The 27,588-nt window shown below is 38.7% G+C and overlaps 1 protein-coding gene across 4 annotated transcripts in view; it reads left to right on the plus strand.

The window, feature by feature from the left end:
* Positions 1-26,328, plus strand: part of LOC126235670 (dihydroorotate dehydrogenase (quinone), mitochondrial) — a 54,985-nt gene extending 28,657 nt beyond the window's left edge. For all 4 annotated transcript variants that reach the window (XM_049944395.1, XM_049944393.1, XM_049944394.1 and 1 more), the window contains exons 5-8: positions 7,913-8,096; positions 9,455-9,608; positions 20,050-20,209; positions 24,765-26,328. In XM_049944395.1, coding sequence (XP_049800352.1) covers positions 7,913-8,096; positions 9,455-9,608; positions 20,050-20,209; positions 24,765-24,852 — 586 coding nt within the window. In that variant the 3' untranslated portion in view covers positions 24,853-26,328. The remainder of the gene's footprint in view (positions 1-7,912; positions 8,097-9,454; positions 9,609-20,049; positions 20,210-24,764) is intronic.
* The last annotated feature ends 1,260 nt before the right edge of the window (positions 26,329-27,588 follow it).

Consider the following 27,588-nt stretch of genomic DNA (forward strand, 5'->3'; position numbering starts at 1 on the left):
GAAAGTTTCCTTATTCTTATTAAGCCAAACTGATTGTCGTCTAAGATATCTTATACAGGGAGTTCAGAAATACCCATTACAATCTTCTAGGACTTGTTAGAGGGCAATGAGTACATAAAATTTTGAATAGGAACCCATGTCCCGAAGTGTGCCATTTCCATGCTACAGCCATTCGAAAACGTTCACTAGGTAGGTTTGCAGCTGGTGGTTGCGGTGGGAGGTGCTTATGTCGAATTGGCGGATGATGTCGTTTGACATCTATCCTACCTCTCCTGACCTGGTTCGAGCTTCATTCACATGTCTGTGAGTGTTAGAGCAGCTTGGTTAGGTACACGTTTGCAGAACATGCTAACATGATCCTTCTGTATGGTGAAGCAGAATACACTGACATGATCCTTTCATATGGCAAAGCAGGCTCATGCCAATGGAAGAGCTACTCATCACCTTGTCAAGATTGTTAAGCATAATATCCAACTCCACCTTATGCCCTTTTTACCACAATTAAGCAAAGGCTTTGAGAAAGGGGTACTTTCCCTGTCAGCAGGTGTGACTTCGGTGCTCCAAGAAGACATCCTACATTCAAAATTCAAAGAGGCCATACTGCACGAGCAATTGCACATTCAATGAATGTTGCTCCCAGTTCTGTGTGGTATTTTGAGGATGACCAACAAATACATCTGTTATCACGTCCAACATCCCATACCATATATGGTGCCACCAGTGTTCCCTCAATCGCTACCAGCTGTGACATGAAGTTGTTCCTGATTATTCCAGAAGTGACAATGTTGTGCATCTCCAAAACATTAGAGGAATGGGTCTCTCCCTAGTTCGCCTCCACAATCACTGATGAAGGTTATGGTAGTGCAGAACCACAATTCGTCACTGAACACAGTGTGAAGCCATTCACCAGCAATCAGTGCTTCCCAGTCATGGCAACACTCCAAGCAAAGCCGTTTGTGTTGTGTTAATGGCAGCCTACAAATGGGACCGTAATTAATGTGGCTGTTGTTTGTCTCCGACCAATGGTGTGGGATGACACAGAACATTATAGGCAAGTCATCATTTGTTCTCAGATGGCAGACACCAGTGTTGAAGGGGTTACAAAGTGCTTGATGGTCGACCAGAACACTGACAAGTATGCTTGCCCTCATATGTCCGTGCAGTCCAACGTTGGGCTACTGTCACATCTTAATGCACCACAAATAATGGATATTGTACAGTTTGACCAGTCGACCAAACAGAGACCTACAACGAGGCCTCTTTCAAATTCTGCCAGTTGCTGATGAAAATGCCTCACAAGAATACACAGTATTTCTGTGTCCTTCACAATGGTCACTCAACATCTGCCGCTGTTCATCTGGGTACCCTAACGAGCCTGGTAACAAAGTTCAATGTGAACAGCACTGACACACTCTATTGGCCATTTTACCAGTCTCAGGGGATTGCAACCCTAGTCATTACATACATGTTCCATGCTGTGTATGTGTATGAAGTTACATTAAAATGTGGCCATGTCTTCTGGATGGTTCACTTTTTTGTCGGGCAGTGTATTTGAGAGAAAAGAAGAGATACTAATAAGTAAAAAAGGCTGTCATCAGATCAGAGGTCAGTTTGAATTCAGCAGCATTTCAAAATGGCGCTACTGAGAGTAGTTTGCCTTTATCTTCCTCTGACGTAAGAACCAGCTCACCCAGCCACTTCCAGCAGTAAAACTTAAACTGTAACTTATATTCAGCCCCTAATTCAACATCAGATTTATTCAATATCTTATTGCATCAGATGTAATGAAGTATTTTAATTTTGATGGCTGTCTAACTGTTTACTTGGGCTGTTTAGGAAACATTAAATAACAGAAACCCGTCGAAGTTCAGTATGCAGTATTTGTGAAGAAAAGAATGATTTGTAAGTTACAATAAATGCGGAAGAGGAAAAACAAATAGACAGAGTGAACAGGTTGCAGAAGAAGGAATAATTGCAATTCTAGCACAGAAATTGTAAAAATATTGCAAAGCCAGATTGCTATAAGAATAAGAACAATATATGTATACAGTTTAAAATAAATCTCTGTGAAAATCTTTGGACATTTGTGAATGTATGCCCAGAAAGGTTAGTAAAGTCAAGGATGAGGTGAATATATTCGACTATTAGTCCGAAGATTGATTGATGCAACTGCCCACACATCACTAGTTTATCTTGGGGAAGACTCTCCATCTCTGCATAACTACTACAAAGTATATTTAGTTGAACCAGCTCACAGTAAGTCTAGCTCTCCCTGTACAATATCTACCCTCCGTACCTCCCTCCATTTACTAAACTGGCAGTTCTATGATGCCTCAGGATGTATCTTACTAACTGATCCCTGCCTTTCATCTAGCTGTGCCACAAATTCCTTTCTTGCCAAATAGATTCTGTAGCTCATCATTTGTCGTACAGTCTGACCATCAGCATTCTTATGTTGGGCCACGTTTCTAAAGGTTATACATTCTTTTTGTTTGTACTGTTTATGATCCAAGTTTCACTGTAGCCAGTATGCATTTTCCATCATCTTTATATTAGATATTATCAATTATTTTGTTGCCCAAACAGCAAAACTTATGAAGTGCTACTTTGATTTTATGTCCTTTGACTCTAATAACTAGTGTGGTTTCTGTACAAGTTGTAGAGAACTTTCCAGTAGAGATCTTTCCAGTCCCTTATTTTATCCCTACCACCTTCAGAATTCTGAACATTGTACTCCAGTATGTAAAATAAGAGAAAGGCAACACATCCACCTATAGAAGACTAAAATGTGGAGCATAGAAACATGTAGCAGAAAACAATATTCACACTGGCTTTCAAGTTTGTGCTCTTTTTTCTTGTAAACATACACACATTCACACACAGACGCTCAAACATTCAAGCCTGCAACATTAAACTGTAGGCCCCCCCATAACTGGTTGGGTAATTTCAAAAGTTGGAGCTCTGCGATGTTCAAACCGGCTTCCAGGCTGACTACAACTGTACCTTTTTTTACATATCTATGAGGGTTGGAACTTAAATGGTGGCAACTATTTATTCACAACCGATACAAAAGAGTTACGTGTTTGCACCTGTTACTGTCCTTCAAAGTAGTCACCAGTGTTTTGTAGAACCCGTTGCCAGCGATGTGGAAGGTGTAGTATACCGTTAGCAGAGCCTGTTCTGTTGATGGTGCTAATGGAGCAGTCTAAAGTTACGGTGATTCTCGTGTACGACTGTGACGGTGTTATCCTAACACGTTGCGTTCCTCGATGGCAGACCGTCGGTGCACAGTATTACTGTTCATTTTTGGAGCATCACTTGCGACCAGCTTTGTGAAAGAAGTGTTGACACTTTCTGCACGACCCACCCGTCATTTTGCACGACAATGCGCGGGCGCATACAGCACGAGCTGTGGCTGCTCTGTTGGGTCGACGGGACTCGGAAGTACTGTACCGTCGACCGTACTCCCCAGACTTAAGTCCTTGTGACTTTGATTTGATTCTAAAGATGAAGGAACCACTTCTTGACATTCGCTTCAGAACTGTTACAGAGATTCGACAGGCAGTAGACCTCTCCATTTGCACCATCGACAGAACAGGCTCTGCTAACGGTATACTACGCCTTCCACATTGCTGGCAACGGGTTCTACACAGTGCTGGTGACTACTTTGAAGGACAGTAACAGGTGCAAACATGTAAGTCTTTTGTATCGGTTGTGGATAAATAGTTGCCACTATTTAAGTTCCAACCCTCGTATTTTACAGTTTTGCATCAGAGATTCGTTACGTCACTTGGTGGCACCCAGTCTGTAAGTTCACTAGCAGTTCTGTGAGCATTGCAGAGGATGTTGTGAAGGACTCTGATTTCTTTATCCATTTCTGTTTAAATATCAGTCTATATCTGCACACTCTCCTCTGGTGCTGCCTGGCTGCAGGGAGTGCTCCCTTTGTCATACAGCATGAAACTGATTCCTGAGCCTTTTATTTGATAAATAGCTTAGCTATACCTGTGATATAGTGTTAGCATCTTTGATTAATAATCAAAACGTCCTTGGTCCCATGTTTGAAACTCGCCTCCACTTAAATTTTGAATAATACGAGGGTCACTCCAAAAGAAATGCACATTATTTTTTTTTTTTTTAAATCCATCTTTTATTCTACATATTTGAAAGTTTTACAGTGTGTAGATACATCCTTTAGGAACAATATTTTCATTTCTCCACATAATTTCCATCCCTCTCGACTGCCTTACGCCATCTTGGAACCGGCGCCTGTATACCTGCGTGGTAAAATTCTGGACCAACCTGTTGGAGCCACTGTTTGGCAGCGTGCACAAGGGAGTCATCATCTTCAAATCTTGTTCCACGAAGAGAGTCTTTCAGTTTCCCAAAGAGATGGTAGTCACATGGAGCCAGGTCAGGACTGTAAGGCGGGTGTTTCAGTGTTGTCCATCCGAATTTTGTGATCACTTCCATGGTTTTTTGACTGAACATATGGCCATGCATTGTCATGCAACAGCAAAACATCCTGCTTTTGTTGATGTGGCCGAACACAACTCAGTGGAGCTTGAAGTTTCTTCAGTGTCGTCACATATGCTTCAGGATTTATGGTGGTTCCACTTGGCATGACGTGCACAAGCAAGAGTCCTTCAGAATTGAAAAACACCATGGCCATAACTTTTCCAGCAGAAGGTGTGGTTTTGAATTTTTTTTTCCTTGCATGGATTTGCATAATGCCACTCCATTGACTGCCTCTTCATCTCTGGTGAAAAATGATGGAGCCATGTTTCATCACCTGTCATAATTCTTCCAAGAAATTCATTTCCACCATTCTCCTACTGTTCCAAAAGTTCACTGCCCATTTTTCTTGTTTCTTTGTGAGCCACTGTCAACATCCTGGGAACCCACCTGGCACAAACCTTTTTTAACACCAACACTTTCAGTATTCTGCAAACACTTCCTTCCCCTATTCCAAGGTAGCATGACAGTTCGTTCACTGTGAGGCATCTGTCAGCAGTCACCAATTCGTTAACTCTCTGCACATTGTCTGGAGTGTGTGCAGTACAAGGCCTGCCGCTGGGAGAACAATCCTCAATATTGCCATGCCCGCTTTCATCACGTAACCTTCTTGCCCACCAACTAACTGTACTGCGATCGACAGTAGCGTCTCCATACACCTTTTTCAACCTCTTGTGGATGTTTCCCACTGTCTCGTTTTCACAGCACAGGAATTCTATGACAGCACGTTGCTTCTGAGAAACATCAAGTGTAGCAGCCATCTTGAAGACACGCTGTGATGGCGCCACTCACACTCACAGGAATGCAGTTTGTAGGGGAAGGAGTAGAAGAAAGGTTTACTTGAGAGTAAGGGATTTGTACTAGGAATGAGTTGATCGATGAAAGAAGACAGTACAAAAATGTTCAGGGAAATGCAGCAATACTGAAATAAAAGTCACTGAGGAATGAAATAAATAGGAACTGTAGGGAAGCTAATATAAAAAGGCTACATGAAAAATGTGAAGAAATCAAAAAAGAAATGATTGCTAGAAGAGTGGACTCAGCATACAGGAAAGTCAAAACAGCCTTCAATGACATTAAAAACAAGGCTAATAACATTAAGAGTGCAATGGGAATTCCACTGTTAAATGTGGAGGAAGAGCAGATAGGTGGAAAGAATACATTGAAAGCCTCTATGAGGAGGAAGATTAGTCTGATGTGATAGAAGAAGAAACAGGAGTCGATTTAGAAGAGATAGGGGATCCAGTATTAAAATCAGAATATAAACGAGCTTTGGAAGACTCTAGATCAAATAAGGCAGAAGGGATGGATAACAAAACATCAGAATTTCTAAAATTATTGGGAGGGGGGGGGGGGGCAACAGAATGACCATTCAAGTTGGTGTGTAGAATGTATGATTCTTGCGATGTACCATCTGACTTTCGGAATATTATCGTCCACACAATTCCGAACACTGAAGGAGCTGACAAGTGGAGAATTATCCCACAGTCGTCTTAAGAGCTCATGCATCCAAGTTGCTTACAAGAATAATATACAGAAGAATGAAAAAGAAATTGAGGTGGTGTTAAATGAAGATCAGATTGGCTTTAAGAAAGGCAAAGGCACTTCTGGACATTGTGGTTGATAATGGAAGCAAGACTAAAGGAAAATCAAGACACATTCATAGAATTTGTCAACCCGAAAAAGTGTTTAACAGTGTCAAATCATTTAAGGTGTACAAAATTCTGAGAAAAATCATGGTGAGCAGCAGGAGAGACAGGTAACATACAACATGTACAAGAGCTAAGAGGGAACAGTATGAGTGAAAGGTGAAGAATGAAGTGCTAGGCCAACAACGAAGTGTTAGAATTATAAAAGATGTAAGATAGGGATGTAGTCTTTCACCCCTACTGTTGAATCTGTACACTGAAGAACAGTGACGTAAATAAAAGAAAGGTTCAGAAGTGTAACTAAAATTCAAGATAAAAGGATATCAGTGATACGATTCACTGGTGACATTGACATCCGCAGTGAAAGTGAAGAAGAATTATGTGATCTACTGAATGGAATGAACCACCTAACGAGTGCAGAATATGGATTGAGAGTAAATTGAAGAAATACGAAAGTAATGAGAAGTGGCAGAAATGCGAACACTGGGAAACTTAACATCAGTTTGATATTCACAAAGTAGATGAAGTTGGGTTCTGCTGTCTGGGCAGCAAAATAACCAATGATGGATGGTGCAAGTAGGACATCAAAAACAGTCTAGCGCTAGCAAAAAGGGCATTCCTGGCCAAGAGAAGTCTGCTAGTGTCAAACATAGGCCTAAGTTTGAGGAAGAAATTTCTGAGAATATACGTTTAGAGTACAGCTTCATATGGTAGTGAAACACGAACTGTTGGAAAAACCAGAACAAAAGAGGATCGAAGCATTTGAGATGTGGTGCTACAGACGAATGTTGAAAATTTGGTGGACTGATATGGTAACGAATGAGGAGATTCTGTACAGAGTCAGAGAGGAAAGAAATACGTGGAAAGCACTGACAAGAAGAAGGGGCAGGTTGATAGGACATCTCTTAAGATGTCAGGGAATAACCTCCTTGATAGTAGAGGGAACTGTAGAGGAAGACAGAGATTGGAATACACCAGCATGAGGATGTAGGTTGCATGTGCTACTCTGAGATGAAGAGGTTGACATAACATGAATAGAATGGGAAGAAACCCTAATAACTGTTATAGTGGGAAGTGCACTCTGCCATGCACCTCACAGTGGTTTGCTGAGTATAGATATAGATGTAGAGACAAATTTGTGGCAGGCCACACCCAACGAGTCAAAAGACTGATGACTAAAAAAAAAAAAAAAAAAACTGCATGTTCTCGGTTTTCCCCTGATTGAAATGGTTAAAACAACCACCTTGCATTATAGAGGAATGGCATTCATATTTGTTTAGATTTGGTTTGCTAATACCTTTGAAACAGTATGTGTTTTATGTTTAGAAGAGATTCTATTATATGCATGCAGTTTTGTGGGATTTTCCGAGCTTGCCTTTAACTTTATTATTTGGCAGTAATTAATTGGGAGCCTGTGACCTTTTATTTATGCACTACAATTTTCATTACTGATATCTGTAAGTACATGATCTAAAACTGATGCTGTAGTTTTGGTTGTTCTTGTAACAAGTTAAGGATTTATGCCATGCCAAAAATATTTAAAATGTAGAGGAAGTTGTTACTAATTTTCTCCATAAAAAGAACCAAAAGTTAGATTCATCTCTGTCTCTCAGCATTCCACTTACTTTATTTTTACATTTCCAAAACTGTTACGTTCATTAGTGTCGTGTTATAAAAGTGAAGTTAGTTGGTTGTTGGATTAAGTTTCGAAGCAGCATAGTTTCATATGCATTTTCTTACCGTGCCAGCCCGAATACGCCAGGACTTCGTAGTTTGCAGTCAAAACACCATCTGAAGGAGCTGCTGTCTGGTGTGGTTGCAGCACGTGATGATCTACCAGCTAATTGTTGGACACCTGTATTTCTAAAATTGTCACCAGATCTCACAGATGAAGAAAAGAGAGACATAGCCGATATCCTCAAAGATCCAAAGGTATGTGATGTAGATTTGATAGGAAATTAATTTTAAGTCTGTTTTTGTGGCTAAATAATTTGTTGATCTTTTTAACAATCTATAGCTATAGGCCGCCCTCAGATTTACAGTATTTCATGATTTTAGTTAGTTTATCTTCTCAGTCCTAAGGCCAAAAGGTGTTTTATAACTGTGCCAAGCAATGTACTTAGATGTGCAACATTTTCTTACTAATTTTTGAAAACTGCGTGAGGAACATTGTTAGCACTTCTGACAGAAGCAGCCAAGGAAATTGGCATTTTCCAAGCAGTGATTGGAATACAATAGTGAAATGACAAACAACAATAACAAATCATCCTGCAGGTTCCAAGCTGTAGGACAGTGTAATTAAGAGGTCTGTCAAAATACAGATGTTATGACGACTCATAAGCAGGAACAGATGTTTCAGTATACACAAGTTTTGTGGTCAGCACACAGTTTACTGCGATCTCACCAACCACTCTGTTTCTTATTGCTGGAAAAATCTAAGAGTATATTATTCATGGAAGAATATTACATACAATGGGAAACAAAGATCACCAAAGCAAGTTTCAAGTGCAGCAGTCAAACTCTGCTATAAATGGGGTTGAGAGACCAATAACACCTCACAGTTTGGTTCGTGTCCAGAGAGCCAGGTACATGCTATATCACTGCTCAGAGCACACGAAAAAGATGCCTACACTAGTCATCTAAATATTGTGTGAAAAATGGGATTGTCATCTGGGCCGGAAACCCGAAAACACCCCTGCAGTCAAGCAAGGTGAGAAAACTTGAGATATCACAACAATTCTCAAAAATTATTTCATTCAGTATTACCTCATTAAGGAAAAGTCTTATGCATTTGTTACAGCATTTCAGTTATTCTTGGTGTGAATAAGAGTTTGAATGCACCTTTTTACATGCATTAGCAGTCACTGTTTTCCCATGTTGTATATCGTTTAAACTTCAGTTAAATTTATGAATGAGATAACAGTATGAGCCTATCTCCGTTACCTGTGAGTATGTGTATGCAGCCCCCCCCCTCCCCCACAGCTGCTCCCCTCCCCCCATTCTCCTCCCCCCCCCCCCACCCACACACACATGGGGAGGCCAGTTACTTCTAGCATGGTATAAGTGGTAAACAGTTTTAAACTGTTAACATAAAGGCCAGAGCAAAGAAGTAGGAAATGGACATCTTTTAATATATTCACTGTGTTCAATAGTGCACACAACTAAATTTTATGAAACATGATATTCAGATTGTTTTATTTAAGGTAAAGTACTGAGTTCATTTATTTTAATAGTAATAATTTGTATGTGTTGGTCTAGTAATTGTGAGTGATTCTCTTGTTTCATTACAGTGTGCTATTGATGGGCTTATTATTTCAAACACAACAGTGGGCAGACCTGAAAATCTCCAGAGTAATTCTGTATTTGAGGAGGGAGGACTGAGTGGCCGGCCATTGAGAGATTTATCCACAAATCTAATTGCAGAAATGTATTCACTGACAGGAGGTATGGCATGATTGTATTTATTACCATCTGATTCATTATGTAAAAAAACTGATTAAAATATCTCAGAAAATTATATGAACTAAGTACTCAACTTGGGCTTTGGTGTGTTGGAACACCAGTATCATTCCTCTTCCTCTAAAGCTGGCTGTTCCAGCCAAAGTACCGTCCTGTGGACAGCTGGGCAAACAGCTGACTTTCAGCCAGTTGGGCCATAGCCCGCATGAATGCACTGCCCAGGCTGAGAGCCCAAGGACAGGAGTGGCAATGTGACTCACATGTGTAGAATTTGTGCACTAGATCTGCGTGACAGATGGTCATACCAAGCTGCACCAGATCAGAGGTGAGCTGACAGGCACTCCCAGGTGCCTATGCTCCATAGGGCAATGTGGAAACAACTGCACAGAAGGAATTAAAGAGAAAGATAGATGAAGGTACTGCAAGTGACTCATTCTGAATACCATTTCCAGAAACAGACACAAGGCATTCAGCATAAGAATACCAATAGTAAAGTGATGTGCCATTTCTCTTTTGTTCCTGAAGCTGCATATGTAAGGTTTTAAGGGTTTGATACACATTAATTTCCTACATTCTGCTATTTGTTGTAGTCTTTGTTTCTATCTATATTAAACTAATTGTGTTTCTGGGGAACTATCATTGCCTGAGATTTTTTCTGTAAACTTTTCATTTTATTTAGTCAATTTAGACTACTATCTTTTTTGTCCCAAATGACAAATGTGATTCAGAGCAGTTGCTGCCAACAATGAATAAGATTATCCTTACTTTGATTAATTGAGATATAGCATTATCAAATTTTGCACCATTACGCCCTAAATGCGTAAAATTATTTTTCGGTATATCTTTGGTTATTTCTTCCTTCTATTGAAAGCGTCTCCTGACGGTGTCCCTGGGTTGCTAAATGTGCAATTAATGTTCCACTTCAGTACTTGTGTTTCTTGTATGAAGTATTTGCACATTTTCGCATTACGTGTATTACACCAGAATGTGACACAGGAAGATCATTGATGAAGCTCCTGTGGTATCCATATGTCAGCACTATTGATAAACATGAAGTCTTGTTAAAATTGTATTGATAAAAAGTAGTTGTATACATAGTATTCAAAGATGTTACCAGTTTATTGCCACCTTATGTTGTGAACATTAGGTTCTAAAATCATATTTGGTAATTATAAATAGGAAATTTGCAAAATGGTTGCTGTTTGCAGGAATGGTGTGGAATTGTGCCATCCTGTGTGACGAGAGAGCTAGTCCACATGTTTTATGTTGTTACCACAAGAATAAAATTAGGCTAATCAAATTTCACAATAAGACAAGGAGGTTGCTGGCTTTCTTCCTGTACTTGTCATTTCCTTCAATTCAGTCGGAAAATGGTGTGATTATATCAGTACTCGTACACCGAACAATGCCTAGTAAATCAATTTCACTTATTAAATCTCTTGGCGTTGAATTCCCTGTTTCTTTCTTCAATTTATTGTGCTGCAGATGCACTTTTTTCCTTAATGTACTACTGGTGTTACTGTTATCAGAGGAATATTCCACACAGTCATATTTTTAAAAGTCATTTTATTGGAGGTGGCATGCCTTTGTTTTCCTCGTGACCTTCAATCTTCACTTAGTCAGATATGTGGGGGACCTACACTTTTAACTCCAAAACACAGTGCAGCTTAGTATTTTTACATTAATGCAGCTTTACTGTATGATTAAATGATGATGGCGTCCTCTTGGGTAAAATATTCCGGAGGTAAAATAGTCCCCCATTCGGATCTCCGGGCGGGGACTACTCAAGAGGATGTCATTATCAGGAGAAAGAAAACTGGCGTTCTACGGATCGGAGCGTGGAATGTCAGGTCCCTTAATCGGGCAGGTAGGTTAGAAAATTTGAAAAGGGAAATGGATAGGTTACAGTTAGATATAGTGGGAATTAGTGAAGTTCGGTGGCAGCAGGAACAAGACTTCTGGTCAGGTGACTACAGGGTTATAAACACAAAGTCAAATAGGGGTAATGCAGGAGTAGGTTTAATAATGAATAGGAAAATAGGAACGCGGGTAAGCTACTACAAACAGCTTAGTGAACGCATTATTGTGGCAAAGATAGATACGAAGCCCACACCTACTACAGTAGTACAAGTTTATATGCCAACTAGCTCTGCAGATGACGAAGAAATTGAAGAAATGTATGATGAAATAAAAGAAATTATTCAGATAGTGAAGGGAGACGAAAATTTAATAGTCATGGGTGACTGGAATTCGAGTGTAGGGAAAGGGAGAGAAGGAAACGTAGTAGGTGAATATGGATTGGGGCTAAGAAATGAAAGAGGAAGCCGCCTGGTAGAATTTTGCACAGAGCACAACTTAATCATAGCTAATACTTGGTTTAAGAATCATGATAGAAGGTTGTATACATGGAAGAACCCTGGAGATACTAAAAGGTATCAGATAGATTATATAATGGTAAGACAGAGATTTAGGAACCAGGTTTTAAATTGTAAGACATTTCCAGGGGCAGATGTGGACTCTGACCACAATCTATTGGTTATGACCTGTAGATTAAAACTGAAGAAACTGCAAAAAGGTGGGAATTTAAGGAGATGGGACCTGGATAAACTGAAAGAACCAGAGGTTGTACAGAGTTTCAGGGAGAGCATAAGGGAACAATTGACGGGAATGGGGGAAAGAAATACAGTAGAAGAAGAATGGGTAGCTTTGAGGGATGAAGTAGTGAAGGCAGCAGAGGATCAAGTAGGTAAAAAGACGAGGGCTAGTAGAAATCCTTGGGTAACAGAAGAAATATTGAATTTAATTGATGAAAGGAGAAAATATAAAAATGCAGTAAATGAAGCAGGCAAAAAGGAATACAAACGTCTCAAAAATGAGATCGACAGAAAGTGCAAAATGGCTAAGCAGGGATGGCTAGAGGACAAATGTAAGGATGTAGAGGCTCATCTCACTAGGGGTAAGATAGATACTGCCTACAGGAAAATTAAAGAGACCTTTGGAGATAAGAGAACCACTTGTATGAACATCAAGAGCTCAGATGGCAACCCAGTTCTAAGCAAAGAAGGGAAGGCAGAAAGGTGGAAGGAGTATATAGAGGGTCTATACAAGGGCGATGTACTTGAGGACAATATTATGGAAATGGAAGAGGATGTAGATGGAGATGAAATGGGAGATACGATACTGCGTGAAGAATTTGACAGAGCACTGAAAGACCTGAGTCGAAACAAGGCCCCCGGAGTAGACAACATTCCATTGGAACTACTGACGGCTTTGGGAGAGCCAGCCCTGACGAAACTCTACCATCTGGTAAGCAAGATGTATGAAACAGGCGAAATACCCTCAGACTTCAAGAAGAATATAATAATTCCAATTCCAAAGAAAGCAGGTGTTGACAGATGTGAGAATTACCGGACAATCAGTTTAATAAGCCACAGCTGCAAAATACTAACACGAATTCTTTACAGACGAATGGAAAAACTAGTAGAAGCCGACCTCGGGGAAGATCAGTTTGGATTCCGTAGAAATATTGGAACACGTGAGGCAATACTGACCTTACGACTTATCTTAGAAGAAAGATTAAGGAAAGGCAAACCTACGTTTCTAGCATTTGTAGACTTAGAGAAAGCTTTTGACAATGTTGACTGGAATACTCTCTTTCAAATTCTTAAGGTGGCAGGGGTAAAATACAGGGAGCGAAAGGCTATTTACAATTTGTACAGAAACCAGATGGCAGTTATAAGAGTCGAGGGGCATGAAAGGGAAGCAGTGGTTGGGAAGGGAGTAAGACAGGGTTGTAGCCTCTCCCCGATGTTATTCAATCTGTATATTGAGCAAGCAGTAAAGGAAACAAAAGAAAAATTCGGAGTAGGTATTAAAATCCATGGAGAAGAAATAAAAACTTTGAGGTTCGCCGATGACATTGTAATTCTGTCAGAGACAGCAAAGGACTTGGAAGAGCAGTTGAACGGAATGGACAGTGTCTTGAAAGGAGGGTATAAGATGAACATCAACAAAAGCAAAACGAGGATAATGGAATGTAGTCGAATTAAGTCGGGTGATGTTGAAGGTATTAGATTAGGAAATGAGACACTTAAAGTAGTAAAGGAGTTTTGCTATTTGGGGAGCAAAATAACTGCTGATGGTCGAAGTAGAGAGGATATAAAATGTAGACTGGCAATGGCAAGGAAAGCGTTTCTGAAGAAGAGAAATTTGTTAACATCGAGTATAGATTTAAGTGTCAGGAAGTCTTTTCTGAAAGTATTTGTATGGAGTGTAGCCATGTATGGAAGTGAAACATGGACGATAAATAGTTTGGACAAGAAGAGAATAGAAGCTTTCGAAATGTGGTGCTACAGAAGAATGCTGAAGATTAGATGGGTAGATCACATAACTAATGAGGAGGTACTGAATAGGATTGGGGAGAAGAGGAGTTTGTGGCACAACTTGACCAGAAGAAGGGATCGGTTGGTAGGACATGTTCTGAGGCATCAAGGGATCACCAATTTAGTATTGGAGGGCAGCGTGGAGGGTAAAAATCGTAGGGGGAGACCAAGAGATGCATACACTAAGCAGATTCAGAAGGATGTAGGTTGCAGTAGGTACTGGGAGATGAAGAAGCTTGCACAGGATAGAGTAGCATGGAGAGCTGCATCAAACCAGTCTCAGGACTGAAGACCACAACAACAACAACATCACTGCCAGAGGAGCAAAAAGTGATAAGTGTCAGAAAAATCCTAGATATGACAAGACTGAACCATAATGTAGCCTTTAGCCACTCGGGAAAGAATTAAACAACTAGAATTCATGCTGAAATAAAAAGAAAGTAAGTAACCTGCAAGGATGGTTGTAGAAAGGATAGTTGCTGTAAATAAGGGAAGGAAGGCAGAAGGCTGTTATCTTTAAATAACTTTGATTTTAAAGAAACATGGTAGTTGTTCTTTTTGAATGCAATTTGCAATCTCTCTCTCTCTCTCTCTCTCTCTCTCTCTCTCTCTCTCTCTCTCTCTCTCTCGCCCTCCCTCCCTCCCTCCCTCCCTCCCTCCCTCTCCACTCGTCCTCCCCCCTACACTTCCCCCTCCTCTCTCTAATCCCCTTCACTGAAGAAGGAACTTCCCACATTTTTTTCTGCTCTAATTTGATTACTGCTACACATGCAATGTTTTATTGCTCTGTTAAGAAAAGAAATAATCTTAGCTTAGTCATAGTGGAAATTCTTAAAACATGAAGAACCATTGAGCTCAGCACAATATAGTGGCAGTCATACCATGGGCCAATGGAGTGATTAACACATGCTGAAAAACTCATCACTGAGAAGTTACTGCAGTGCATGAAGATTTCTAAATCTCTTTCACTCATTTGTGTGATAGATATTAGTCATTGTGCAATAACTTGTCCAGGTATCCTCAATGATGAGCTTGTCCCCTGTCCACACCCCACCCAAACTGCCAACAAGTTGGCAGGTAAAGTGCAAAGCATCAATAAACGTGCTGGCAACCAAACTGTTACTTGTGTGCTCCTCTGCTCTCATGAACAGTAGTGTTCTTTTTAATTCTATCCCCTTCTTCGAGCATTGGAGTGTTCTGCATTTGTCAGCTGATGCTGTGAACTAATGTTGTTGTATTAGTGTTGTTCTAGTAACAGTATTATATGTCTCAAGATAAGATTTGCCATAAAAAAGTAATCTGAGAACATGTTTGCTGTCTTTAAAGATATTGTGGGTTGTAAATCTCAAGAGAAGGTTGTGAATTTGTGCTTTGAAATAGAGTGCAATAGTGGTGAACTAATTAAAGTTTTCAATAGTGAAAGATAAGGAGAAAGAAAAGAAGGCAAATGAGAAAGTTAAAGTGTCACCAAGTCAGTCTCTCTTGGAAACAATGAGCAATCTTTTTTTTAGCCTCAAAGAAGCATTGTCATTCACTGAGAATATGTTGTCTCTTTGAAAATGCCTTTACGAGCTTGCCTTCAGGAAAAGAAAGTTCCCATTTTGGAAGTTTATTATCGAGGGAAGTGAGATAATGGCTTGTAGATGCTGTTATCTGCGTGCAGTGAGGAACATTTCCTTTGAGGACATTGTGTGGCTTGACAAGACATGTTAATTTATGTCACATGTTGACAAAAGGCATGTGGATTGCACAGCCGAAGGAACAGCAAAAACACTGAGATGAGAGGGTGGCAGGTTGGTGAAATGGCGATGGTGAAAGGATGTACTATAATCAGGCTTCCTTCATATCTTGCTCATTTCAGTGCTATTGAACTTGTATGGGTCCAGGTGAAAAGTTATGCAGCAAGAAACAATAAAAAGTTTAATCTCAGTGGTGTGGAAATGGTGATGAAAGAAGCTATTATGAAAGTTACCCCACATGACTGGTCTCAGAGTTCAAACCATTCCAAGAAAGTTGTTGAAGGACCACTGATCTTTGAAGGGTAAGTCAAAGAGATAGTGATTTCTGTCGGCCCCAGCACTAGTTGTGTGTCCAGGAAAGAGGACAGTGATGATTCTACCCTTGAAGTGCACCATATTCATGAATATTTATAAAACATTCATTGGCATAAGTGCCCTGCTCGGTATTGGTGTTTGTTTATTACTTAACAATTCTTCACTGGCCTGTTAAAGACTGCACACAGGAAGTTGGTGTGCCATCTTTGGCTTGCAGTGACAACAGTCCTTCCTTCCACTCACTCTGCCCAGACTGACAAAAGCATCAAATTATTTTAATCACCCATACTAAGATGTATCAACTGCCCACGTACATCTGCACTCTTATTTGACAGTAGTGCGTAGCTAAAATTGCATTGTGTGTAAACTTGTGTCTTGCACCCCTAAAAGCTGCATTCTAGCCACTGTGTTTGATGGCAAGGAGTAGAGGAGGGAGTAGGGTGGCAGCTTTCTCATAATTTGTACATTGAAGCAACACTTCGGGTGCTATTTTCCAATAACTGTGGTCAGGTGTACTGGTGGATGGCTGTTAGTGCACTGTTGCCAGACGGAGTGTCACATACACTTCATAGTCACAAGTTCCTCTGTTACTCATAATAGTTTCTAAACTTCTAAAAATCAGTTACATTTTTTGCTGTGAAATATTGGTTTAGGCTATGTCAGTCATATCATTTGTTATGTAAGCAATGTATGTTTACATTATTTCAATTTCAAAACATTTTGAAAGCCTTGTTATTTAATTCCTTGTCTGCAGTCTACAATGTACAAAATTATTGTAGACAACATTAGGTATTATATGTTTATATGAAGTGGAAATGTAAATAAATTAGTGACAAAAATGAATATGATGGTAAAAAGTAGAACTACTGGAATTTCAATCAAATTAGCACACCAACGAAAATGCATAATTGGTGTATATACCATATTCTAAATGCACTGATGTTAGCTATAAGAAAGCTGAAACATAGACCTGCAATTAAACCAAATTGCTATGCAACTGATTGCTGTAAGTAATACCTACTTTGTTTTCCAAATTTTTGTACAGTCACGGAGCATACCAGTTCCCTATGGAATCCAATCTGCTATAAATGTTTTGGTTGTGAATGGACCTAAACTGAGAAAAAAATGTAAAATGTCTCAGTATCCCATCTCAGTTTTCTTCACTTGTGTCATCCTCCTCATTGCATTTTTCTTCTTCTTCTTTGCTGCTCCCATCATCTGTGGTTGTTGAGTCATCATTGCTGTTGATATTATTGGTTCGTTTCAGTGTCTCGGGTGACTTCTTTCTCAAAATCTTCTTTCTGTAGATTTTCTGCGTGCTGAACACATTTCTGCCATTGTTCAATTGTGATATTTTCCATGGCCTCGTGAAGTAAGCACTCAATATCTGTGATTTTAAATGTGTGGTTTTTTGCTGCTCGTTCTTTCTGTGACTTAGAAAGGCAATAAGTGTACTACTTGGTGCCCCCTGTCACGTGTTGGTAGATCTTGCTCATAGATAGGTCTCATCTCTCATAATGTCTCAGCTCTTGTCTCTGTAGTTGAGAAGGCAATATTTTTCACATTTAGCTAAGTGGCTATGTCAACCTTTGTGTTTTCATTGCTGGAGCTCGGTTCCTGACTGCCGAATGATACTCAGTGTTGTCCATATGGGTGGTGGAACCTTCCTCCAATAAATTCAAAAAACTAGTTTAAACTTAGCTATGTTCATTTCAGAATGATAATCTTCTGATTTGTTTGTTTTGCTGCATCTGTAAACTAATTTACTTTCTTTATGAGAACCAGTCTTCGCAGAGCCCACATGCACAACAATTAGCCTTGCTCCTTGCACAATAGGTACCTTAAGGCCCCCACTTTAGCTTGAATTCTGCCACATTTAATTTTGAGAAAGGTTTTGAGCCACCTAAGTTTCATCCAAATGGAATACAAGTCTCATGTCACCTGAAGTACACATCAAATTTATCGTCTGCAAAAATTTAATTTTGGAGGCCACAATGTCATTGTGTTCAAGTAAAACTTGTCTGTTGTCTTTCTGATGCTTGTGTTTAAATACTATATCATTTAATATGCTTCTCACAGATCTAGCAGATCCAATAAAAGTCATTCCCTATACACATTTCTGCATAGGTCTTGTGAAATATATTCTTTCGAGGAATGCAGTAAACTGAGCTTAAGCTACTCTGTATGAGGAAAGAATTTAGAACCCTTATTGCTGCTGTTATAGTTCTGTAATTCTTGCTGGAAGATAACTTGTAGGAACCTTCTAGTGATATAATTGAACCTGTTTAAAAGATTGTATAATATAAACATCATCATCGTTTGAGTCAGAACAATATTTGTCTGTCTAGAAGACAATAAAAACTTTTTAGTGCAGTACTGTGCCCAGTATGAGGTTTTATAGACTTCAGACAACACGTCATTGACCAGTTCCCTGCAGTTAAGTAGTAGTGGAGATTTTTTATACAAGCAGTTAGTCGGTCGTAGATATGTTTCATTCTATCATTTTATAAGTTGCTGGTTTTTGCCAGTTTACATTAGTTGTTAGCGTTTTCTAGTGAAACTGCTACAAATGACTGGTACTGGCATATTTTAAAGAGGGCAGAGCACTTAAGTGTTTGGATTTAGAAACATGAAGTTGAATGGTATCAATGTTTTTTTGTCCAGGAACAAAATTGAGCCCTGGAGAGAATTTTATGTTGTACTTCGTTATAATTTAATTTCTTATTTAAGTGAATATGAATTTCATAAGTGTAGGAAAAGATAGATTGCTACTTATAATACAGAAGACGTGTCAAGTTGAAGGCAGGCGCGATTAAAAGACTCTCACATGAAGACACTCACATATAGCTTTTGTCCACAGCCTTCATCAGTAAAGAGTGTCACACACACATGAAATCAAAGAACACCTCACACACAGATGGCCGCCAACTGCAGCATCTTGGGCCGGCTGGAGTTGTCTGTCATGTGTGTGTGAGGTGTGCTTGCTTAACTCGCTTGTGTGTGTGTGTGTGTGTGTGTGTGTGTGTGTGTGTGTGTGTGTGTGTGTGTGCCTTTAGTGACGAAGGCTGTAGCCGAATGCTATATGTGAGTTTCTTTTAGTCGTGCCTGTCTGCAACTTGACGTGTCATCCTTACAGCAAGTAGTACTCTCTTTCCTATATTGTTGATATTCCTACCTGGAGTTTCCATTGTTCAATTTCATAAGTGTCTGGTAAATTATTTCGAAAACTTTCCTAAATCATATGCTGAAGTTCAGTTGCTGTACAGAATTAAACTATGAAAGGAATAATCTTAAAGATGATCTTTATTCAGCCAGAGAATAGTAAAGAGTGAGCACATAGCTTCTATGGGAATCTTATGAAATAAGAGGTCATACCACATTCAGGGAATCAGACCTGTCCCTGAATATTAGGTCAGGGTCCTAAACATCTATAGAGCAATGTGGTTCTAAAATACCATCTGTCTTACATTTCAACAGTCTAATTGGTGCCATTAAATATTGCATAGGGAACCTGAATTGTATCAGTAATCCAGAAAGACAGCACCAGTCGACTGTGTGGTGTTCTCAATGTGTCTCCACCTTGAATGATGCACTGAGCAAGGAGTTAGATTGTCATCACATCTTTCTTTTAAAGGCAGCTCATTGAGTGAAAACATCTTTTCATGTTATGTTACAACTACATAATTTCCCACTAAGCAATAATAACAATAATAATATTACTCCAGTGTTAGACATGACATAGCAAACTAGAATGAGTAAGGAAGGGAAAAACGTATTGGCTGATTTTTAAAGCTGCTTGTGTATATTGGGCAAGTGGAGTGTTTAGAAAAAAGGAAGTGTGTTTCTCAAAAACATTCATTTGTATAATAATATACTGGTACATTCAGCATGAATCTTATTACATTCTAAATTGAGTGAATGAGTCATCATAAATGAAACAGTTTTGGTATCATGATTGAGCTGTTACAATTTCAATAAATTTTATTTTAGGAAAGATACCAATCATTGGAGTTGGAGGCATTTTCACTGGCCAAGATGCGTATGACAAAATATGTGCTGGTGCTTCTGCTGTGCAGCTGTACACTTCTTTCATTTTCTATGGTCCACCTCGTATTACACGAATTAAAAAAGAACTTGATGAGTTACTCAGGTACGTATTATCAATTTTATATTAACTGTAGTTCCCATATGAGTTACGTGTACTAATGAAACACTGAAAATGTTAAACTTTCAACACTGCCCCCTTCACTCCTGGTACTCGGCTGTAAACTGTGGTATTATGAGATCTTTTAAAATATCAGGTTGCAAAATACAGAAATGTGATAGAAATATGATTCTTGCTTCATTTGAAAGGGAAAAGTAATTACAGTAGATGAATATGGTTTATTTTAGAATATGCCATGCAAACAGACACTATAATGAAAAAGAAGAAGAAAAAATTGTGAAAAAACAGTTTTATATGCTCTCTCTGCTGAGTAGCACAGTTATTATTCTGTCTACATTTACAAAAATAGTTCTGGAAAGTCTAAAAGTAGCTACCCTTAAGCAAGAGTTGTTGTTGTTGTTGTTGTGGTCTTCAGTCCTGAGGCTGGTTTGATGCAGATCTCCATGCTACTCTATCCTTTGCAAGCTTCTTCATATCCCAGTACCTATTGCAGCCTACATCCTTCTGAATCTGCTTAGTGTATTCATCTCTTGGTCTCCCTCTATGATTTTTACCCTCCACGCTGCCCTCCAGTACCAAATTGGTGATACCTTGATGCCTCAAAACATGTCCTAACAACCGATCCCTTCTTCTAGTCAAGTTGTGCCACAAACTCCTCTCCTCCCCAATTCTATTCAATACCTCCTCATTAGTTATGTGATCTACCCATCTAATCTTCAGCATTCTTCTGTAGCACCACATTTCAAAAGCTTCTATTCTCTTCTTGTCTAAACTATTTATCGTCCATGTTTCACTTCCATACATGGCTACACTCCATACAAATACTTTCAGAAACGACTTCCTGACACTTAAATCTATACTCGATGTTAAGAAATTTCTCTTCTTCAGAAACGCTTTCCTTGCCATTGCCAATCTACATTTTATATCCTCTCTACTTCGACCATCATCAGTTATTTTGCTCCCCAAATAGCAAAATTCCTTTACTACTTTAAGTGTCTCATTTCCTAATCTAATTCCCTCAGCATCACCCAACTTAATTTGACTACATTCCATTATCCTCGTTTTGCCTTTGTTGATGTTCATCTTATACCGTCCTTTCAAGACACTGTCCATTCCGTTCAACTGCTCTTCTAAGTCCTTTGCTGTCTCTGACAGAATTACAATGTCATCAGCAAACCTCAAAGTTTTTATTTCTTATCCATGGATTTTAATACCTACTCTGATTTTTTCTTTTGTTTCCTTTACAGATTGCTCAATATACAGATTGAATAGCATCGGGGAGAGGCTACAACCCTGTCTCACTCCCTTCCCAACCACTGCTTCTCTTTCATGTCCCTCGACTCTTATAACTGCCATCTGGTTTCTGTAAAAATTGTAAATAGCCTTTCGCTCCCTGTATTTTACCCCTGCCACCTTTAGAATTTGAAAGAGAGTATTCCAGTCAACATTGTCAAAAGCTTTCTCTAAGTCTACAAGTGCTAGAAACGTAGGTTTGCCTTTCCTTAATCCTTCTTCTAAGATAAGTCGTAGGGTCAGTATTGCCTCACGTGTTCCAACATTTCTGCGGAATCCAAACTGATCTTCCCCAAGGTCAGCTTCTACCAGTTTTTCCATTCGTCTATAAAGAATTCATGTTAGTATTTTGCAGCTGTGACTTATTGAACTGATAGTTCGGCAATTTTCACATCTGTCAACACCTGCTTTCTTTGGGATTGGAATTATTATATTCTTCTTGAGGTCTGAGGGAATTTCGCCTGTCTCATACATATTGCTCACCAGATGGGAGAGTTTTGTTAGGCCTGGCTCTCCCAAGGCTGTCAGTAGTTCTAATGGAATGTTGTCTACTCCCGGGGCCTTGTTTCGACTTAGGTCTTTCAGTGCTCTGTCAAACTCTTAACGCAGTATCATATCTCCCATTTCATCTTCATCTACCTCCTCTTCCATTTCCATAATATTGTCCTCAAGAACATCGCCCCTGTATAGACCCTATATATACTCCTTCCACCTTTTTATGTATTTTATGTAATTCAGATGTAATTAATTTTGATGTTGTAATCTTGGAAGCACTGTGGGATACAAAGACCAAAGTTGCAGTTCTTGCACCACTATCTACTTTCCTTCCTTTTGTGGTTACCATTCTCTTCTTTCATGTCTGAGCACACCCTGCAGTATCAAGTTGTATTCACTCTGCTTGCAGTAGGTGGAACTGTCTTTGAAAGATGCCATGCAAATGTTCTTTCAGTTTGTTAGGACGAATTGAGTTGTTGCTGAAAAAATGTCTCCTCCATTTTCAGCGTATTTCTTCCCCAGTATGTTTATAATGTCTACCACTTCAGTATTTCAGGCAAATTGATAGTAGCTGGGGAGCTGATATACTCTTGTCAGGGCCACTTTTATTGTTTTTGTAGTCAATAATTACTTCTGACTTTATGATTTCTGCTATTCCTCCCTTGGGCCTCGCTGAGATAGCGGTGGTAGTAGCCTTATGTTTTGTGGAAAGACAATAAACATCACATATTGACTTCACTGCCAAGAGGTGTGCTTACCTTTGAAAATCTGCATGTTGCAGTCCTTTCCTGTTCTTCATACTGTAACCACTCTGAGTTTTAGAGGGAGGGGGAGAGAGAGAGGGGGGGGGGGGGGATGGAATAGTAGCTTTTTGTAAACTGACAGTGGTATCACCAACTGTATTTGACATGAGGATTGACATAGGCTTCTAGGTAATTTTGGTTTGTTATAAGTTTTATTGTGGCAGAAGTTCCATTTAGCAATCCAGAGTTATCAGAGTGGCCAAAAGGAAAACTATTCACCAGCTTCAGATGTTAAGTTTTCATTCTGATTGAGGGGTAATTTATTATAAAACTGATAATCACCGAAATGTTTCTAAAATAGAAGACAGTGCTGCAGTAATGATTTGGGAAAACCAAATCATTGTGGGAGAGAAGATAATAAGTATAATTTCTGATTATAGGAAATGTAGTTTTGCAGATTTCAGCCTGAGTTTTTACTGTTTCTTTCCAGTTTTAAGAATTCTTATCTCTTCCTGCATAACGACTCGCACTGAACTGATGCCCCACCACTCCCTCCCCAAAATGTCTCCCTACACCCTCCAAAATCATCATCTACACATTAGTGTACATTTTTTGCAGTAGGGACTTTTTATAACATTGGGTAAATTCCTTCCAGTAAAAAGTAAATAAATTGATGTGGATATCCGCAACTGGGTAACATATTCGTAAAATAAGACTCACTTTCATTTGTAGTTAGAATTTCTTATTACAGTTGATGTAGATTCTTATAGTAAATGATTCTCATTATCAGAACATTTCCCCCCTGTTGAATTAGTTTTTACAAGTTGTTGTACTAAGAACTGTATGAAGATCTGCTGTTCATTTTTCACTTAGTTCACCCAATTGTTGCCCTGTGGAAAGTGTGAGAAATTAAAATGCACCAGTCCAGAACTTTAGTATATTATCTATTTTACCATTTCACAATCTTTTGCACTGATCTGAGTGAGCTCAGTAACCTGTTTCTGCTGTTAACTGCTCTTTACCCAAGTGTTTTACCATTTCTTTTTTCTGTTTTGTATTTCTGATGAAATGTCGACTATAGAAAGAATAATCTGTTATGTAAGACTTGTTAGTGTACACAGCTGTGGAGTGTTACTTTAAGATTCTGTAGAGGATTCGTCGTGATTGTCAATATAAATATTCACTCTGACTGTCACTCACTGTAGCTACAATTTCTTCCTTAATGCACTGCTGTCAATGTGTAAATTTTTAATATAATTGAAATGTTTGTCATCTCTGAAGTCAGTGCTGAAGAGTAAAACAAAAACCAAAGTGTAAAACATCAGCATGAAGCCACAGCAAGAAAAGCACATAAAAATCTCCACCTAATCAGTTTCAATTTTGTATAGCTTCTCAGAGAGAGAGTGTAAACAAGGTAGGCAGTTACATGTTTTCAGCCCACCAGGACTTCAGGGGGAAAGGGGGCTGTATGTATAAACAAGGCATAGCAATTGAGTGTCATCCATGTTTCCCAAATACACACATTTGCAACCCTGGCAAAATCACTCCCGTGCACTTAAAACACTTACACAGATTGGGAAAAGTACAGTATTGTGTACCAACAAGACCATAGCACTCTAAGGATTAATTTTAGGTGAACTTGTACATTTCTTTAGCTATTTTAGTATTGAATGTTATAAATTTATGTTATTATAAATTTATGTTATAAATTTATGTGTGAGTCTGATTCATCACTCAGTTATTTAGAAGTATGCAATAACAAATAACCTAACAAATACAGGAAGCTGTTTGTTCACCTGTAGAGTCTGTTGTGTCTCAGATTCACAGTTATTCAATGAGTTCATACTGTTTGTTTAAGTAAAATGTTTCATTTATTTCATGTATTTCTTTCCTGAATACTGATATCAATATAATAGAGGGAAACATTCCACAGATATATTTTTCCTGAATACTGATGTGATTTGATTGTAACTCACTCACTACTATGATTATTTATTATTATTTTTCAGAATAAATAATTACCAGTCAGTTGAGGAGGCTGTTGGGACAAAAGCATTAAAACTTACAGAAAAGAGATCATGGTGGCCACTGTGGTGAAGACTGTATGGACACATTATTTATTATGTGCCATATGCAAGTGCAATTGATTGCCTGGCTTTTAAACCAGGAACAGTTGAAGTTTTTGAAATTTGTGTGTATCTATTTTTCAGCAGCTCTGTAAGGAGCTGTGAATGAAACTAAGTCACTAGTTGATAGTAGTCAAAATATTGTTTTACATTCATATGGAATTCACTGAACATGTATATATAGTGTCCTGACAGTGGGTAAATAATGCCATTTCCTTATCGTATGACATTACTTCACATAATACTAAAATCTATATGCACCCAACACACACTATGCGCTGTAAATCAGATGAAACAAAAACTTCAGTATTTCAGCATGCAACTCTTTGTAGCATTCAAGTAGTCATGAGCAGCTCATTATCATACTATCAGTGTTGTGGGAACAAACTAAAAGAACATAAACTGTCACTAATTGAAACTATAATGTACTGTGGTGCTTTTGATCCATAAATGCTACACAATTTCATTCAGAAGATAGCTGACAGATCTAGCAGAATAATTTGCGGAACATCTAAATACACTAATATTCTCTTCTTCATTTGAACTTTCAAGTGCATTTTCCTTTTTGTGTAATACTCTCTATTCATATAACAAACAAAAAAAACAAAAAAATATTAATACTGCTCAACCAAGTGACTGTTATATTAACAGCCTGAGATCAATTGTATTTAGAACAAATGGTGAACCAGCAGAGAGAGAACTGTAAAACTTCTGCAGAATGCACTGATTTGTGCTCCAGTTCTCCTCTTTATTTTACTTTGATGATAAAGGGCTGAGAGACTGTGCTCTCCAGAATTATTTATTGGTAGTAACTAACTTCAAACTGCATTGGCTTGACACTAGTTCACCAGTAACTATGAAATGCTGGACACAATTTTGATCTTGAGAACAGTACTTCAAGACATTTGTATTAATCCAGGTGCAAAAATATTTACATTGATACAGGTGTAACATTAACTTCCCTGTTTACAAAATCAAACAATTGTGATAGTTTATATCACAGCATTGGGGTGCTGTCAGCTTCTAACAGTTTGTTGTTATTACATTTTTCTTTTTTATTGTGTATGGTTCAAAGTGAAACCTTGTAAAGTAAAAAAACAAGTTTTATCTTTAAGTATTGATTAAATCATGTTACTGCTTTCCTAGGTTGCATTTTTGTAATTCACAGCTCCTCATGTGGAAAGAAGTTTAATGCAACCACTGTGTTTCTGTTTAGTAGCTGAATATGGTTGTGACATTACACAGTATATTGCTTGATATTTGTGAAGAAAAGGGAAAGTCATATTTATATGCAGTTAGACACATACTACAAACACACAGGCAGTCAATTCTGTAGAGTATTATTCTTAAACAACAGCTCTCTGGAAGTTTGCATTTATTGATAATTTTACAATGACTACACAAAAATTCAAAATGTCTTTTAAATCTGCTGTATTTCCCAATGGCATTTACTAATAATAAAACTTTCTTTATCATTTTCAACATTGATTTAGTCCTTGCTAAAAGTATGAAATTACATTAATATGATTTGTTTCCAACATCATGATGAACCTCTCCATGTGAGTGGTTACTGTATGTGATGTTGGATCAGGAGAGAAATTTTTATTGCCTGGTTGCACATGACAAATGTACAATCATAAGGATCAGATCCCTAGATGAGGCATGGCTTATGGTTCCAACAATGAGGATGGCTGCAACATTTATTGATCTAAATTAACATAGGCTGCAGGCTACACTACAGATCAGTCTGCCACCAGTACACTCTAGCCATGAGCTTAGATATTGTTATTGTGGTCTTCAGTCTGAAAACTGGTTTGATGCAGCTCTTCATGCCACTGTATCCTTTGCAAGTCTCTTCATCTCGAAATAACTGTTGCAACCCTCATCCATTTGAACCTGAGTGCTGTACTTGTTTTGCAGTCCCCATCTGCAAATTTTGCTCCCCGCACTTCCCTCCAGTACTAGATCGACTATTCCTTGTGTCTTAGTATGCATCCTATCATCTGATCTCCTCTTTTAGTCAATTTATGCCATTTGGTTCTTTTCTCCTGAATTATTTTAAAAACTACCTCATTAGTTATGCAATCTATCCCTCGAATCTACAGTGTTCTTATGTAACACCATATTTCAAAAGTTTCTATTCTCCTCCTGTCTAAACTGTTTATCACCCACATTTCACTTTTGTACAATGCTACACTCCAGGCAAATGCCTTCAGAAGAGACTTCCTAACTCTTACATTGATATCTGTTGTTGTTGTTGTTGTTGTCTTCCGTCCAGAGACTGGTTTGATGCAGCTCTCCATGCTACTATATACTGTGCAAGCTTCTTCATCTCCCAGTACTTACTGCAACCTACATCCTTCTGAATCTGCTTAGTGTATTCATCTCTTGGTCTCCCTCTACGATTTTTACCCTCCACGCTGCCCTCCAATACTAAATTGGTGATCCCTTAATGCCCCAGAACATGTCCTACCAACCGATCCCTTCTTCTTGTCAAGTTGTGCCACAAACTCCTCTTCTCCCCAATTCTATTCAGTACCTCCTCATTAGTTATGTGATCTACCCAACTAATCTTCAGCATTCTTCTGTAGCACCACATTTCGATAGCTTCTATTCTATTCTTGTCCAGACTATTTATTGTCCATGTTTCACTACATGGCTACACTCCATATAAATACTTTCAGAAACGACTTCCTGACACTTAAAT

The sequence above is a fragment of the Schistocerca nitens genome, chromosome 2 (assembly GCF_023898315.1).
Source record: "Schistocerca nitens isolate TAMUIC-IGC-003100 chromosome 2, iqSchNite1.1, whole genome shotgun sequence".
Lineage (NCBI taxonomy): Eukaryota > Metazoa > Arthropoda > Insecta > Orthoptera > Acrididae > Schistocerca > Schistocerca nitens.